This window comes from Malus sylvestris, chromosome 7, assembly GCF_916048215.2.
Source record: "Malus sylvestris chromosome 7, drMalSylv7.2, whole genome shotgun sequence".
NCBI lineage: Eukaryota > Viridiplantae > Streptophyta > Magnoliopsida > Rosales > Rosaceae > Malus > Malus sylvestris.
This window is the reverse complement of record NC_062266.1, coordinates 11651922-11667738: the sequence shown is the minus strand read 5'-3', so window position 1 is coordinate 11667738 and position 15817 is coordinate 11651922. Positions and strand designations below refer to the sequence as shown.

At 41.1% G+C, this 15817-nt stretch overlaps 1 protein-coding gene across 4 annotated transcripts; it reads left to right on the top strand.

Annotated features, from left to right (window-relative positions):
* The first annotated feature begins 1741 nt into the window (after nucleotides 1-1741).
* LOC126630585 (COP9 signalosome complex subunit 7-like) lies at nucleotides 1742-14528 on the top strand. 4 transcript variants are annotated; one of them, XM_050300717.1, is made up of 9 exons: nucleotides 1742-2079; nucleotides 2268-2346; nucleotides 3131-3216; nucleotides 12075-12164; nucleotides 12890-12934; nucleotides 13070-13140; nucleotides 13544-13682; nucleotides 14027-14115; nucleotides 14335-14528. In XM_050300717.1, the coding sequence occupies exons 1-9, from the start codon at nucleotides 1921-1923 to the stop codon at nucleotides 14360-14362; spliced, it is 786 nt and encodes a 261-aa protein (XP_050156674.1). In that variant the 5' UTR covers nucleotides 1742-1920; the 3' UTR covers nucleotides 14363-14528. The 4 variants fall into 4 exon arrangements, with proteins under 4 accessions (XP_050156674.1, XP_050156671.1, XP_050156672.1 ...); XM_050300714.1 differs by lacking the exons at nucleotides 1742-2079; nucleotides 2268-2346 and having other exon boundaries at nucleotides 2401-3216; nucleotides 14006-14115; XM_050300715.1 differs by lacking the exons at nucleotides 1742-2079; nucleotides 2268-2346 and having other exon boundaries at nucleotides 2643-3216; nucleotides 14009-14115.
* The last annotated feature ends 1289 nt before the right edge of the window (nucleotides 14529-15817 follow it).

Below are 15817 nucleotides of genomic sequence, written 5' to 3'. Positions count from 1 at the left end.
TGGTCTTTGAGCAACCCAGCTTTTGAGAAAGCAAACGCCTCTTCGATTTCTGAGATCGACCCTCGTGGTCTCTGAGCAGCCCAACTTTTGAGAAAGCAAACGCCTCTTCGATTTCTGAGCAGGCGCCTCTTCGATTTCTGAAGCTTCGTCGAGTGCAGATTTTTATAGGGGCTGACATTAAGTTCCAAAGCACACTTGAATATCCACCAATAGAAGCTCCATTCTTGCACTTCTAAGATCTTGATTTGTCCGACCTCTTCTCTCTTCAACACCTTTGAAAATGTCTGGCCCCTCCGACCGTCGTTTTGACTTGAACCTTGTTGAAGAGGCAGCCCCGCCTTCTCCAGACAACATATGGTGCCCATCATTCGTCTCCCCTACTGGTCATCTTACAGTTGGGGATTCCGTGATGAAGAATGATATGACCGCTGCGGTAGTGGCCAGGAACCTTCTCACTCCCAAAGATAACGGACTACTTTCCAAACGGTTTGATGAGTTGGCTGTTAAGGATTCTCTGGCTCTTAGTGTTCAGTGTGCAGGTTATGTGTCTAATATGGCCCAACGCCTATTTGCTCGAACCCGCCAAGTTGAATCATTGGCGGCTGAAGTGATGAGTCTCAAACAGGAGATTAGAGGGCTCAAGCATGAGAATAAACAGTTGCACCGGCTCGCACATGACTATGCTACAAACATGAAGAGGAAGCTTGACCAGATGAAGGAATCTGATGGTCAGGTTTTATTTGATCATCAGAGATATGTGGGTTTGTTCCAGAGGCATTTATTGCCTTCGTCTTCTGGGGCTGTACCGCGTAATGAAGCTCCAAATGATCAACCTCTGATGCCTCCTCCTTCTAGGGTTCTGTCCAGTACTGAGGCTCCGAATGATCCCCCTCCGGTGCCATCTCTTTCTGGGGCTCTACCGACTACTGAGACTTCTCCTAAGCAACCTTTGTGAAGGCTCCCTCTTGTTTGTTTATTTTGACTCAAGTATATGTACATATTTGTAACTTATCGGGGATATCAATAAATAAGCTTTCCTTCATTTCAACGCATTGAACTTTAATAATGAGCTTCCGCACAATTTGGGCTTGTCACCAAACTAGTAAGGTCCAAAGTGAACTCAAAAAATATCTATAAATAAAAGTTTTTACTTAATGAATTTTTTATACTGTTTATTAATAATAGAACAAATCTTTATCAATGAAAAGAAAAAAAGGAAAATGCATGTTTTAATCTAAATAGCCACTTATTTATATTTATATGATATGTAATAAATTTATTTAAATTCGTTTAATTCACCTTACTCCTGTGGCCTTGGGTTTTAACCAACCTCCAGACTGGCACCTAACGTTTTTTAAAATCATAATCTTTATTATTGGATTCTTTGATCTCTTTTACGTTTTTCTTTCATTTTTCATTAATTTAACATTTTTTTAAAATAACATGTAATGTCATATTACGTGTTAATATTAACTACCAAATTCGGTCAGATTATATTACTTATTTATTTTAATAAATATAATATGGCATGATAGTTAAGATATGGAGATGTCTCGATGTGAATGCCAGGTGCCCACAATAGAATCTGACAATGCATCATTCTGCCCTTAGATCCTTTATTCGAGAAGAAAAATTTTTAGTTGTAACAGGAACATAGATAATACAGCATATATTTTTATGTAACAGATGAAATATTTGAATTTTTAAGTTATTAACCTCTTGTACAACTAAAACGTAGTGTACCAATTCGTATGTGTGACGCAAAAACTGAAAAATCTCTACTCCGAAACCCCTATTTTCTCCTCACTCTTCCCCGAAATTCAAACCCACCAAATCCCTAGCTTTCCCACTGCTGAACTTTTCACCGTCTCGTCTCGATTTTTCCATCGTTGCAATTAGTAATTTCTGTTGTTTTCTGAGATGGAGATTGAGCAAAAGCAAGAGGAGGTCATTGATCACTACGTGAAGCAAGCCTCATCACTCGATGGCTCCGCTCTCGGCCCCCTCGTCGCAGAAGTCACCTCCCACCCTGCCCTTTTTGCCTTTTCGGAAATTATCGCTGTCCCTAATGTTCTTCAGGTTCCCATGTTTCTATTTATTTATTGTGGAATTTCAGTTTTCTGTGTATATTTTGGTCGTGTAGTTTCTGGGTTTGAGCAAAGGATGTATAATCAGAATTTGTTGCAGCCAAAGAGAAAATAAAATTATTGATTGTTACTGGGTTTTGTTTCATACGCATTTGTTTTTTGACTGTGGAATATATGCAGCTTGAAGGAACTGGAAATTCTGTGTACCTCGATGTACTTCGATTGTTTGCACATGGCACATGGAGTGATTACAAGAGTAAGCACGCAAAAATCGCTTCATCTTTTGGTCGATTTTCTAATGGGTTTGTTATTCTCTAGCTGTTGGTTTGATTGCTTTGGTTATCTTGCACCAAATCGATTAATGCTTGTTTTCCGCTTCCATATCTGTGATAAAGAAATCGAACAATAACCCCTAAAATTTAAATATCAACAAACCCTGTGCAACATGAAAACAAAACTCAGAAGGAGAAAAACCCAAAATTTGAGCCACCATTGGAACGTCTGTTGGCTCTTTGTATGAAACATTGTGCGCAGCTTCATTCTCAAGACCATGAGGCAGGGTTTTGGGTGCCAATGCAGTTGGTGCTTTTGTCATATTAATGTCGCTTCAGGATATAACTGACCCATGTATACTTCTATCAAGCTCTGCTGCAGAGTCATCACTTCATCACCAGTTTTTGTTTCTTACTGTTGCTTTGGAGATGTCAAAGAAGATATTTTCTTATACTTGTTCACTGATAAGATGAATAAATGGAGGCAGCAACATATTTTCATTAGAAGAAGTGTAAACTGGGCAACTGGCACATTTGTTTTAAATCAACTGCTGTATCTTTTATTAAAATCTACAACTGTGTCTTTTATTATTCCCTCCATAACATTTAAGCTTTTCCTTACTTCAATAATTTTGAAATTCGGGAGATATTGTCAATTCCCAGGAGAACTACTTCCCATAAAGTTTCTGAGTATATTTTCTATGAAAAAAGAAATTAAGCATCTCTTTGGCATTGTTATGGAATTTAAGAAACTGAAATGTATTGTTGGTGATGCCGGTCGTCTTCCACATTTGGTCCCTGATCAAGTCTTAAAGCTGAAACAGCTTACTGTTCTTACACTGGCTGAGACAAACAAGGTATGTTTCCTTAAATGCATAATCCTTTGAAAAGTTGTTGGTGATATACATCTCTGATTGCGTAGTAATGGTTATGGCTGGATGGTTTTCCAATGTGAATATATGGAGCTTGTCACCTTTGGTACTTGATGTCCTCCATGCTTCAGAAAATATGTCATCAAAAATGAAACAACAACAACAACAACAACAACAAAGCCTTTTCCCACTAAGTGGGGTCGGCTATATGAATCCTAGAACGCCATTGCGCTCGGTTTTGTGTCATGTCCTCCGTTAGATCCAAGTACTCTAAGTCTTTTCTTAGAGTCTCTTCCAAAGTTTTCCTAGGTCTTCCTCTACCCCTTCGGCCCTGAACCTCTGTCCCGTAGTCACATATTCGAACCGGAGCGTCAGTCGGCCTTCTTTGCACATGTCCAAATCACCGGAGCCGATTTTCTCTCATCTTTCCTACAATCTCGGCTACTCCTTACTTTACCTCGGATATCCTCATTCCCAATCTTATCCTTTCTCGTGTGCCCACACATCCCACGAAGCATCCTCATCTCCGCTACACCCATTTTGTGTACGTGTTGATGCTTCACCGCCCAACATTCTGTGCCATACAACATCGCTGGCCTTATTGCCGTCCTATAAAATTTTCCCTTGAGCTTCAGTGGCCTACGACGGTCACACAACACGCCGGATGCACTCTTACACTTCATCCATCCAGCTCGTATTCTATGGTTGAGATCTCCATCTAATTCTCCGTCTCTTGCAAGATAGATCCTAGGTAGCGAAAACGGTCGCTTTTTGTGATCTTCGCTAGATTGCTCCGGTCATTAGTGTGGATAAGTATATAAATGGATAGAGATAGGAAAGCAAACACAAGATGTACGTGGTTCACCCAGATTGGCTACGTCCACGGAATAAAAGAGTTCTCATTAATTGTGAAGGGTTTACACAAGTACATAGGTTCAAGCTCTCCTTTAGTGAGTACAAGTGAATGATTTAGTACAAATGACATTAGGAAATATTGTGGGAGAATGATCTCGTAATCACGAAACTTCTAAGTATCGGAGTGTGGTGTCATCTTGACTTGCCTTATCTGTCTCATAGGTAGATGTGACATCTTCTCTGGAAGTACTCTTCCTCCATCCAGGGGTGGTATCTTTAACTGGTGGAGATGCACAAGGTAATGTATCAATTTCACTTGAAGCTTACTTGTAGTTTCAGGCTTGGTCAAGCGCGATACAAACCATGTAGTAGGAGTCCCCCAAGTCGCCGAGCTAGGGGGTCTGCTGAAAGAGGTGACAGACAAGGTAAGCAATCAGAGCTCCGACTGATTGTTCACCTTCTCCCCATCTTGCAGCAGCATGAAGGATAAAGAGAAGAAAAATGAGAAGAGATGATATGAGATACTTTTGCTTTTGAAGAAGTAACTTTCCACAGGCTTATTCTTGAACTGAGCTGGAGGGTTTTCTGGTTTCCTCCAGAGTATAAGGCCGACTGAAGAATTTGAGGGTCAAAACAAGTCCATCAAATCTAGAGTACGTTCCACCCTGCTGATATGGGATACTTTTGCTTTTGACAGAGTAATGGATGTATCGGCACGTGTGCTGTTACGCTTGTCTCCACATGCTTCCTTGTATCCTTCGCACTTGCCCTATCTGTTCCTCAAGCAGATGCGGAATCTTCCCTGGAAACATAAGATGTTGAAGATGAGTACTCGAGAGCAATGCCAGGTAAGTAATCAGGTAAGGGGTTCCAGGCAGTCAGTTCCTGGCTGGAAGCTTGATTCCAAGTGCTGACTGATTGCTCTCTTTCTCCTTGTCTTGCAGGTAAAAACAAGGCCAAAGGAAAAGACAGGGAAAAAGCATGATATGGGATACTCTTGCTTTTAACCCTGATGATATGAGATATTCTTGCTCTAGTATAGCTTGTTTGCAGAGGTATTATCGGGGGGAAAGAAAGCTGAATATTTCGAAAGGCTTCGTTGGGAGTGCCCTCTCAGATATGATGAAGGGTTGAGCATTTTTGCAGGTCTGCCTGTCCGTTGGGGATGGAGGTCGACATATATAGGAGTCTCCCTAACAACAAGTAGTAATGCTATTCCTTTACCCTGCTTGGTCATAGCACGGTAGTGGGAGCTGCCAGTTTCACATGTTTTAACTCTGTCAGAGCACTTTGAAAAAGTGGTCTGTGGTATCTGGCTCTCGAGATTCGGAGAACGATGCCTCTTCGATTTTTGAGAAAGCAATCATGCTGGGGGTCTGGCTCTCGAGATTCGGAGAGCAGTGTCTCTTCGATTTTTGAGGAAGTAATCATGTTGGGAGTCTGGTTCTCGAGATTCGGAGGGCGATGCCTCTTCGATTTTGGAGCAAGCAATCCTGTTGGGAGTGTTGTCTCGAATGTGAGTAAAGGTTGGGCATGTTTGCTAGTCTACCTTGCCACGAAGCACAAAGGTTGACACACAGGGACTTTCCAATTATCCAGCAATGGTACTGTTCCTTTACCCTCTCTTCGCTTTTGAGAAAGTAGTCATGTTGGGAGTCTGGCTCTCGAGATTCGGAGGACGGTGCCTCTTCGATTTTGGAGCAAGCAATCTTGTTGGGCATGTTTGCTAGTCTACCTTGCCACGAAGCACAGAGGTTGACACACAGGGACTTTCCAATTATCCAGCAGTGGTACTGTTCCTTTACCCTTGTGGGTAATAATATGGTAGCTAGACCTTCAAAATTTATGTGTCTAAACTTTGTTAGTGCTGTTTCTTTGCTATTCTTTTACCTTTCTTGGTCAGAGCGATGTAGTGGGAGCTGCAAGCTTCACGTGCTCAACTTTGGCAGAGAACTTTGGCAAAGTTATCTGTGGTACCCATGAGCTATTGTTGCGTGTGGGAAGTGGGTGATTGAACAGTAAGATTCATGTGCTTTCTACTTCACCAGAAGTCTTCGACAGAATGCCCATAATTTCTGCAAAGCTGAGTGTGCGTGTGACAGGTGCTGACAAGGCTAGAAAAGTAGGTGCCTCTTCGATTTCTGAGATCGGCCCTCGTGGTCTCTGAGCAGCCCAGCTTTTGTGAAAGCGAGTGCCTCTTCGATTGATTCGGAGAACGATGCCTCATCGATTTTTGAGGAAGCAATCATGCTGGGGGTCTGGCTCTCGAAGATTCGGGGAGCAGTGTCTCTTCGATTTTTGAGAAAGTAATCATGTTGGGAGTCTGGCTCTCGAGATTCGGAGGGCGGTGCCTCTTCGATTTTGGAGCAAGCAATCTTGTTGGGAGTGTTTTCTCGAATGTGAGTAAAGGTTGGGCATGTTTGCTAGTCTACCTTGCCACGAAGCATAGAGGTTGACACACAGGGACTTTCCAATTATCCAGCAATGGTACTGTTCCTTTACCCTCTCTTCGATTTTTAAGAAAGTAGTCATGTTGGGAGTCTGGCTCTCGAGATTCGGAGGACGGTGCCTCTTCGATTTTGGAGCAAGCAATCTTATTAGGAGTGTTTTCTCGAATGTGAGTAAAGGTTGGGCATGTTTGCTAGTCTACCTTGCCACGAAGCACAGAGGTTGACACACCGGGACTTTCCAATTATCCAGCAGTGGTATTGTTCCTTTACCCTTGTGGGTAATAATATGGTAGCTAGACCTTCAAAATTTATGGGTCTAAACTTTGTTAGTGCTGTTTCTTTGCTATTCTTTTACCCTTCTTGGTCAGAGCGATGTAGTGGGAGCTGCAAGCTTCACATGCTCAACTTTGGCAGAGAACTTTGGCAAAGTTATCTGTGGTACCCATGAGCTATTGTTGCGTGTGGGAAGTGGGTGATTGAACAGTAAGATTCATGTGTTTTCTACTTCCCCAGAAGTCTTCGACATAATGCCCATAATTTCCGCAAAGCTGAGTGTGCGTGTGACAGGTGCTGACAAGGCTGGAAAAGTAGGTGCCTCTTCGATTTCTGAGATCGGCCCTCGTGGTCTCTGGGGAGCCCAGCTTTTGAGAAAGCGAGCGCCTCTTCGTTTTCTAAGATCAACCCTCGTGATCTCTAAGCAGCCCAGCTTTTGAGAAAGCAAACGCCTCTTCGATTTCTGAGCAGGCGCCTCTTCGATTTCTGAAGCTCCGTCGAGTGCAGATTTTTATAGGGGCTGGCATTAAGTTCCAAAGCACACTTGAATCTCCACCAGTAGAAGCTTCATTCTTGCACTTCTAAGATCTTGATTTGTCCGACCTCTTCTCTCTTCAACACCTTTGAAAATGTCTGGCCCCTCCGACCGTCGTTTTGACTTGAACCTTGTTGAAGAGGCAGCCCCGCCTTCTCCAGACAACATATGGCGCCCATCCTTCGTCTCCCCTACTGGTCCTCTTACCGTTGGGGATTCCGTGATGAAGAATGATATGACCGCTGCGGTGGTGGCCAGGAACCTTCTCACTCCCAAAGATAACAGACTACTTTCCAAACGGTCTGATGAGTTAGCTGTTAAGGATTCGCTGGCTCTCAGTGTTCAGTGTGCAGGTTCTGTGTCTAATATGGCCCAACGCCTATTTGCTCGAACCCGCCAAGTTGAATCATTGGCGGCTGAAGTGATGAGTCTCAAACAGGAGATTAGAGGGCTCAAGCATGAGAATAAACAGTTGCACCGGCTCGCACATGACTATGCTACAAACATGAAGAGGAAGCTTGACCAGATGAAGGAAACTGATGGTCAGGTTTTACTTGATCATCAGAGATTTGTGGGTTTGTTCCAAAGGCATTTATTGCCTTCGTCTTCTGGGGCTGTACCGCGTAATGAAGCTCCGAATGATCAACCTCTGATGCCTCCTCCTTCTAGGGTTCTGTCCAGTACTGAGGCTCCAAATGATCCCCCTCAGGTGCCTTCTCTTTCTGGGGCTCTACCGACTGCTGAGACTTCTCCTAAGCAACCTTTGTGAAGGCTCCCTCTTGTGTGTTTATTTTGACTCATGTATATGTACATATTTGTAGCTTATCGGGGATATCAATAAATAAGCTTTCCTTCATTTCAACGTATTGTGTTAAATACACCAAAGCCTTCTTCGCTAAGTTCTTTGAATTTTCTTTTGTTGAAGATTGTATGTTGAAGCTTTCTGAGTGGAGCATGTAGGTTGGGGTAGTGTTCCCTTAATTTCCCGAGTGAGGAAAACTTCTCGGTTGGAGACTTGGAAAATCCAAGTCACTGAGTGGGATCGGCTATATGAATCTTAGAACGCCATTGTGCTCGATCCTGTGTCATGTCCTTCGTTAGATCCAAGTACTCTAAGTCTTTTCTTAGAGTCTCTTCCAAAGTTTTCCTAGGTCTTCCTCTACCCCTTTGGCCCTGAACCTCTGTCCCATAGTCGCATCTTCTAATCGGAGCGTCAGTAGGCCTTCTTTGCACATGTCCAAACCACCGTAACCGATTTTCTCTCATCTTTCCTTCAATTTCGGCTACTCCTACTTTACCCCGGATATCCTCATTCCTAATCTTATCCTTTCTCGTGTGCCCACACATCCAACGAAGCATCCTCATCTCCGCTACACCCATTTTGTGTACGTGTTGATGTTTCACCGCCCAACATTCTGTGCCATACAGCATCGCTGGCCTTATTGCCGTCCTATAAAATTTTCCCTTGAGCTTCAGTGGCATACGGCGGTCACACAACACGCCGGATGCACTCTTCCACTTCATCCATCCAGCTTGTATTCTATGGTTGAGATCTCCATCTAATTCTCCGTTCTTTTGCAAGATAGATCCTAGGTAACGAAAACGGTCGCTCTTTGGTATTTCTTGATCTCCGATCATCACCCCTAACTCGTTTTGGCCTCCATTTGCACTGAACTTGCACTCCATATATTCTGTCTTTGATCGGCTTAGGCGAAGACCTTTAGATTCCAACACTTCTCTCCAAAGGTTAAGCTTTGCATTTACCCCTTCCTGAGTTTCATCTATCAACACTATATCGTCTGCGAAAAGCATACACCAAGGAATATCATCTTGAATATGTCCTGTTAACTCATCCATTACCAACGCAAAAAGGTAAGGACTTAAGGATGAGCCTTGATGTAATCCTACAGTTATGGGAAAGCTTTCGGTTTGTCCTTCATGAGTTCTTACGGCAGTCTTTGCTCCTTCATACATATCCTTTATAGCTTGGATATATGCTACTCGTACTCCTTTCTTCTCTAAAATCCTCCAAAGAATGTCTCTTGGGACCCTATCATACGCTTTTTCCAAATCTATAAAGACCATGTGTAAATCCTTTTTCCCATCTCTATATCTTTCCATCAATCTTCGTAAGAGATAGATTGCCTCCATGGATGAGCGCCCTGGCATGAACCCGAATTGGTTGTCCGAAACCCGTGTCTCTTGCCTCAATCTATGCTCAATGACTCTCTCCCAGAGCTTCATTGTATGACTCATTAGCTTAATACCCCTATAGTTCATGCAATTTTGTACGTCGCCCTTATTCTTGTAGATAGGCACCAAAGTGCTCGTTCGCCACTCATTTGGCATCTTCTTCGTTTTCAAAATCCTATTGAAAAGGTCAGTCAGCCATGTTATACCTGTCTCTCCCAAAAGTTTCCACACTTCGATTGGTATATTGTCTGGGCCTATTGCTTTTTTATGCTTCATCTTCTTCAAAGCTACAACCACTTCTTCCTTCCGGATTCGACGATAAAAAGAGTAATTTCTACACTCTTCTGAGTTACTCAACTCCCCTAAAGAAGCACTCATTTCATGTCCTTCATTGAAAAGATTATGAAAATAACCTCTCCATCTGTCTTTAACCGCGTTCTCTGTAGCAAGAACCTTTCCATCCTCATCCTTGATGCACCTCACTTGGTTTAGGTCCCTTGTCTTCTTTTCCCTTGCTCTAGATAGTTTATAGATATCCAACTCTCCTTCTTTGGTATCTAGTCGTTTATACATATCGTCGTAAGCCGCTAACTTAGCTTCTCTGACAGCTTTCTTCGCCTCTTGCTTCGCTTTTCTATACCTTTCACCATTTTCATCGGTCATCTCCTTGTATAAGGCTTTACAACATTCCTTCTTAGCCTTCACCTTTGTTTGTACCTCCTCATTCCACCACCAAGATTCCTTTTGGTGTGGGGCAAAGCCCTTGGACTCTCCTAATACCTCTTTTGCTACTTTTCGGATACAACTAGCCATGGAATCCCACATTTGGCTAGCTTCCCCCTCTCTATCCCACACACATTGGGTGATTACATTCTCTTTGAAAATGGCTTGTTTTTCTTCTTTTAGATTCCACCATCTAGTCCTTGGGCACTTCCAAGTCTTGTTCTTTTGTCTTACTCTTTTGATATGTACATCCATCACCAACAAGCGATGTTGATTAGCCACGCTCTCTCCTGGTATAACTTTGCAATCCTTACAAGTTATACGATCCCCTTTCCTCATTAGAAGAAAATCTATTTGTGTTTTTGACGACCCACTCTTGTAGGTGATCACATGTTCTTCTCTCTTCTTAAAGAAGGTGTTGGCTAAGAAGAGATCATATGCCATTGCAAAATCCAAGATAGCTTCCCCATCCTCGTTTCTCTCCCCAAAACCATGGCCACCATGAAAACCTCCATAGTTGCCTGTCTCCCTGCCCACGTGTCCATTTAAATCTCCTCCTATAAATAACTTCTCCGTCTGAGCAATTCCTTGCACCAAGTCTCCAAGATCTTCCCAAAATTTCTCTTTCGAACTCGTATCCAACCCTACTTGAGGTGCGTACGCACTAATCACATTGATAAGTTCTTGTCCTATTACAATCTTGATTGCCATGATTCTATCTCCTACCCTCTTGACATCTACAACATCTTGTACCAAGGTCTTGTCCACGATGATGCCAACACCGTTTCTCGTTCTATTTGTGCCCGAATACCAAAGTTTAAACCCTGAGTTTTCTAGATCCTTTGCCTTACTACCAACCCACTTAGTTTCTTGTAGGCACATAATATTTATCCTTCTCCTCACCATAACTTCCACTACTTCCATAGATTTTCCCGTTAAGGTTCCTATATTCCACGTTCCTAAACGCATTTTGCTCTCTTGAACTCTACCCTTCTGTCCTAGCTTCTTCATCCTCCCCCGTCTAATAGGATCAAAGTACTTCTTTTGTGTGTCCCGGGTAAAGTTGATAGGAGCATATGCTCCCAAACAACTTTGAGTGGAGTCGTTCGAAAAGAAGTTTCTATGGCCCCCTTGCTCATTTAACACTGCATCCGGGTGCCGATGGAGATACAGCGACCCTTGCTCACTTATCACTGTGCTCGGGCCACACAGCGCGCCACTTACGGGTGACGCCCTAGCTTTAGCGCGATTTTGTTCTGGATTCATTTTCATAAGGATTCGACGTGATCATGGAGTGCCGGCTGTCGACTACCTGACGCCCTCCCCCTCCTCCTTTATCCGGGCTTGGGACCGGCCATGTAAGACATAGGCGGAGTTGTCATCAAAAATGAAAGGAGAGGAAAAATTATCATCACTTTTAGACAAGTCTTATGGACAGATATTTGTTTTAGTTGCACTTGGTGGAAAGACTGCAGTTACCAATTGAATTCTGAATGTAATGGATGATGGTGCCTTTTACTGCAAACGATGATATGAAAAGTTATATGGAATGCCAGAAGCTTATTAGTTCCAATCAAAATTCAGAACAATAGTGGACTTACAGGTCTTAGTGTTGAACATATCATGAGATTGTTGTGCTAAAAGACCATGGAGAGAGTCTTCTAGAACCTTTTTAAGTATTTGTAAAGTAGTGATTCATCATATCATGATATTAGGTGTCTAGGACACTATTGTGTTGATATCCGGTTTTTATATACACAGATGTCCCATATTGTGCATTCAGTTTTCTCTTATATTCTTGAATTATTTTCCAGGTACTACCGTATCATCAACTTATGCAGGAGTTAGATGTTATCAATGTACGAGAGCTTGAGCATTTTCTCATTAATGAGTGCATGTATGCGGTAATAATTCTTTCATCCGTCTACCTCTAATTTTTCCCAGTTACATTGAAATATGCATCTTTTACTGGACAAAAAGGTTTCTTTAGTGAAGGTTGTGGAGTGAATAATCATAACTTTAACGAATTGTTATTCAAATACAGTACAAATAAACACTCTTCTCCCGTCCATCTGTCCACCAATTTGACTCAGTGTGCATGGGCGGCAGGACTCTGCTATGGTTCTTGCCCGTGTAAGAATTTATTTTTGAATATCGGACAGTACCTGAAAATTGTTACTGTTAGGTTGGTCTATGAAGCACAGATATTCCAAATTTTGCAGGTGTGGAGTATCCTGTGAGGATATGGCCCTGATGCCCCCCAATAACACCCCAACAGTTATCGGATACAGATTTGCAGTATTCATTGACATTTTGTAAGTTTTGACTTTTGGATATAGTGTGACATGCGTTGTGTACATACGCATCCAGATGCCCTTGGCATTTTTTGTGTGAATCTTTTCCTTAAAAATGGGGGTCGTCCATTGGTACTTTTAAATTACAACTCACTTCTGACTCTCTTATGTAGATTACTTATGCACATATACGTGTAATGTGATATATACTATTTTATTATCCCATCCTTGTTATATAGTAATTTATCCTGTATTTGTATCTGTGTAACATAGTTAAGTGGATAGAGAAAACATGAAGGAGATGTCTGATTGTAACTTTATATGTTTTCTCTTAGGGCATAATAAGAGGAAAGCTGGACCAGTTGCGAAAATGCTTTGAGGTTTGTGTTTATTACTGCTGCCTTTGCTTCAAATTATTTTTAATTTTTGTGTTGTTTTACTTGTTTTCGCTTGCGTTGGTCTTTGTTTATTTCCTTATAAGAAATATCGAATCAATTATTTCTTGTAAAATGCAGGTCCAGTTTGCTGCAGGGAGAGATCCGAGACCTGGACAACTTGGGAGTACGATTCAAACACTGTCAAACTGGTAACGTCTCTGATTTTGATGCAGTTTCTCTGTTGGGTTGTATGTTCAGTATGCATATATGGAACTTCTTATTTAGAATTTGGTCCTAAATATGTGCATTATGATCTGAAAACATTCATGTCTGACCTTGATTGCATAAAAGTTTCCCTGACTCTTAGTTGTGTGCAATCAAATGCTATGGAGCATCTGTTACCAATTTAATGAAATTGTTTCATGTGGTAGAGTTTATTAACTACTACCACATTAAAAAAAGCGGTTCCATGTTTATCGTAGTAATGCATTCTCGTGTTTAATCCAGTATGCTGACTTTGTGATATTTTGCTTCTAAGTTAATGATTTCTCAAGTTTCTTTTTGAGATATAAATCTGATGGTGTTGCCTAAATTTTGTGAATGAAAACGTAGGTTGGATACCTCAAGCAATCTTCTTATCTCAATTCAAGAAAAGATGAAGTGTGCTGATACTATGACTGAAGTGGCCAAGGAACACAAGAAAGAAGTTGGAAATAGGGTGGAAGAAGTAAAGAAGTCGATTTCCATCAAGGTCAGTTTAATCCTGTTGTATTTTTTGTGTTGCTTCTGCAACTAATCCTTCCTAATAAAGTGAACGGGATCCATTTTGATGATTTGAACATATGGCATGCGATGGCAAAACACGATATTATGATTTTCTTTTCGTTGATGTATTTCTCTGCCACAAATGTGCACATCAGCGCCTTTTTGATGAGCTATTCTGAAGCTATACATAATCATAGATGAACGAGTTCTTTAGTCCCACTCCACACACGAAACACATAATTTTTTATTAATCTTTTGTTTAGTCATTGGGATATGTTGGTCGATGTGTCTTTACTTACATTGTGGCAGAAGTTCCCCACTGTAAAGCAGGCCGACGTTGACTTCCGGGGGCATGAGGAGATCTACTCGGAACCTGGTGGAGTGATGGACTATGAGGAAGACCGTAGTCGACCAAAGAGGTAATACAACCACCTCATTTTCTTAGTTATGATTTTTATTTGCAAATACATGGCGATTCTTGTACGTGTTCTACTCTTACAATACAAATAAATAAAAATCACTTTCGCTCTTGGTTTCCTCTCTTTTACCGCCAAAACTATTATCGGCGATATTTGTACCTTTGGATCGAGTGATCAATATGATTTTCCTTCATTCCACTGTTTGACTTGGAATTGCAGGAGACGGCATCCTATATATAAGAGTTGAGAGTTGGAGACGACGATTATTTAGGCAAGTTCAAGTTGCCTTCTTTCCCAGGTCTGTTGATATCTCCTTTTCGGAGACCACAATATCTCTGGTAATAAACATTCTTATTTTTCCAATTGAGTTGACATGAATGAATAATGAAACAACGTTTGTTGGTGCGGCTAAACATGCTTTATGGATGGATATTCAGATACTAGGGCTCTACTTCTTTCTTTAATGTTATACGTAGTATTACGCTTGCTCTGTAGCACTCGAATGCAATCGCTGAAACCGATTAAACGCCGTTAAAGCATACCTTGAGGAAATAATTTTTAAACACCCATTTTTTAAAGCATTTCCAACAATGCTAGCTATGGTTTTTAAATTTATAAATGCAATGCGGCGTTCAAAATTTATAAATTTTTTATCTGAGTAAAACATTCAAAGCAATCCAAATTGCTTTGCTTTGCTAAAAATATGAAATTGAAAATAATTATTATAGATTGTAAGTGGCGTGTGACTCAGTTGGTTACGAACATTCGTCCTTGCACTCGAGGTCTCGTATTTCAATTTCCTTACCTGTAATTTAAGTGAGTTTAGTGTACGTACACTACTCTATCGTTTGTCCCAAAAAAGTAAAGAATTATAATAGTTCACATGATTATACTCCAACCTTGGTTGAGATTTTTTGTGTATTTTAGAAGGGTGGATGGATATGGAATCATATGAAAATTGTTCGTTATTTTAGGGAGTGTTACATTTACGTCATCATTTTGAAATTTACGCTAGGCACACAAATCATTTTTCTTTTCGTGTTTTTGTAATAGGCTCACAAATCATTTAACAGAAAGAATAGAAACTAAATAACTAAAAAAACATAGATAAACAAACAAAAATAAAACTGTCGTAACAAAAACATACGGTTAAACCTCCATAAATTAGTAATCTTGGGACCAAAGAAAATCTATTACTTTAGCAAATGTTAAATACATTAGAAAATTTATGTATGGCCTTAAACCGCATGTCTTGAGGATAAAGTTATCCTCCTCGTCGAGGTTTCTAGGGGTCTTCATGTCGTCAAGTTCTTGTGGTGCCATTGGAGAATCTGTTGTTTGCAGAGACTTTGCTGGTTAAATGCTGTCGCATTTTAATCGATTTCTTTTTTGCTTAGGCTATTTTCTTTTTATTTAATTTGTAATTACTTAAACCAAATTATAAGTCCAGCTGTAAATAGATGGTCCACATGTCAAAATTTTAATGGGAGTATCACGAATGATGTAGAAGTATAGTGCTACCTAATAATTTCTCGAGAGAGTGTTCCAAGTGTGGGAGGGAGGGGAGATTTTTAATGTGCTCGAATTACGGGGCGATCCGCCATATGTCATTATACGAGTGGACGGATACTTAAAAAAATTTCCCTCGACTTGTACAATAACATATAGTGTATTACCCATATTCCGAGCACATTCAAAAATC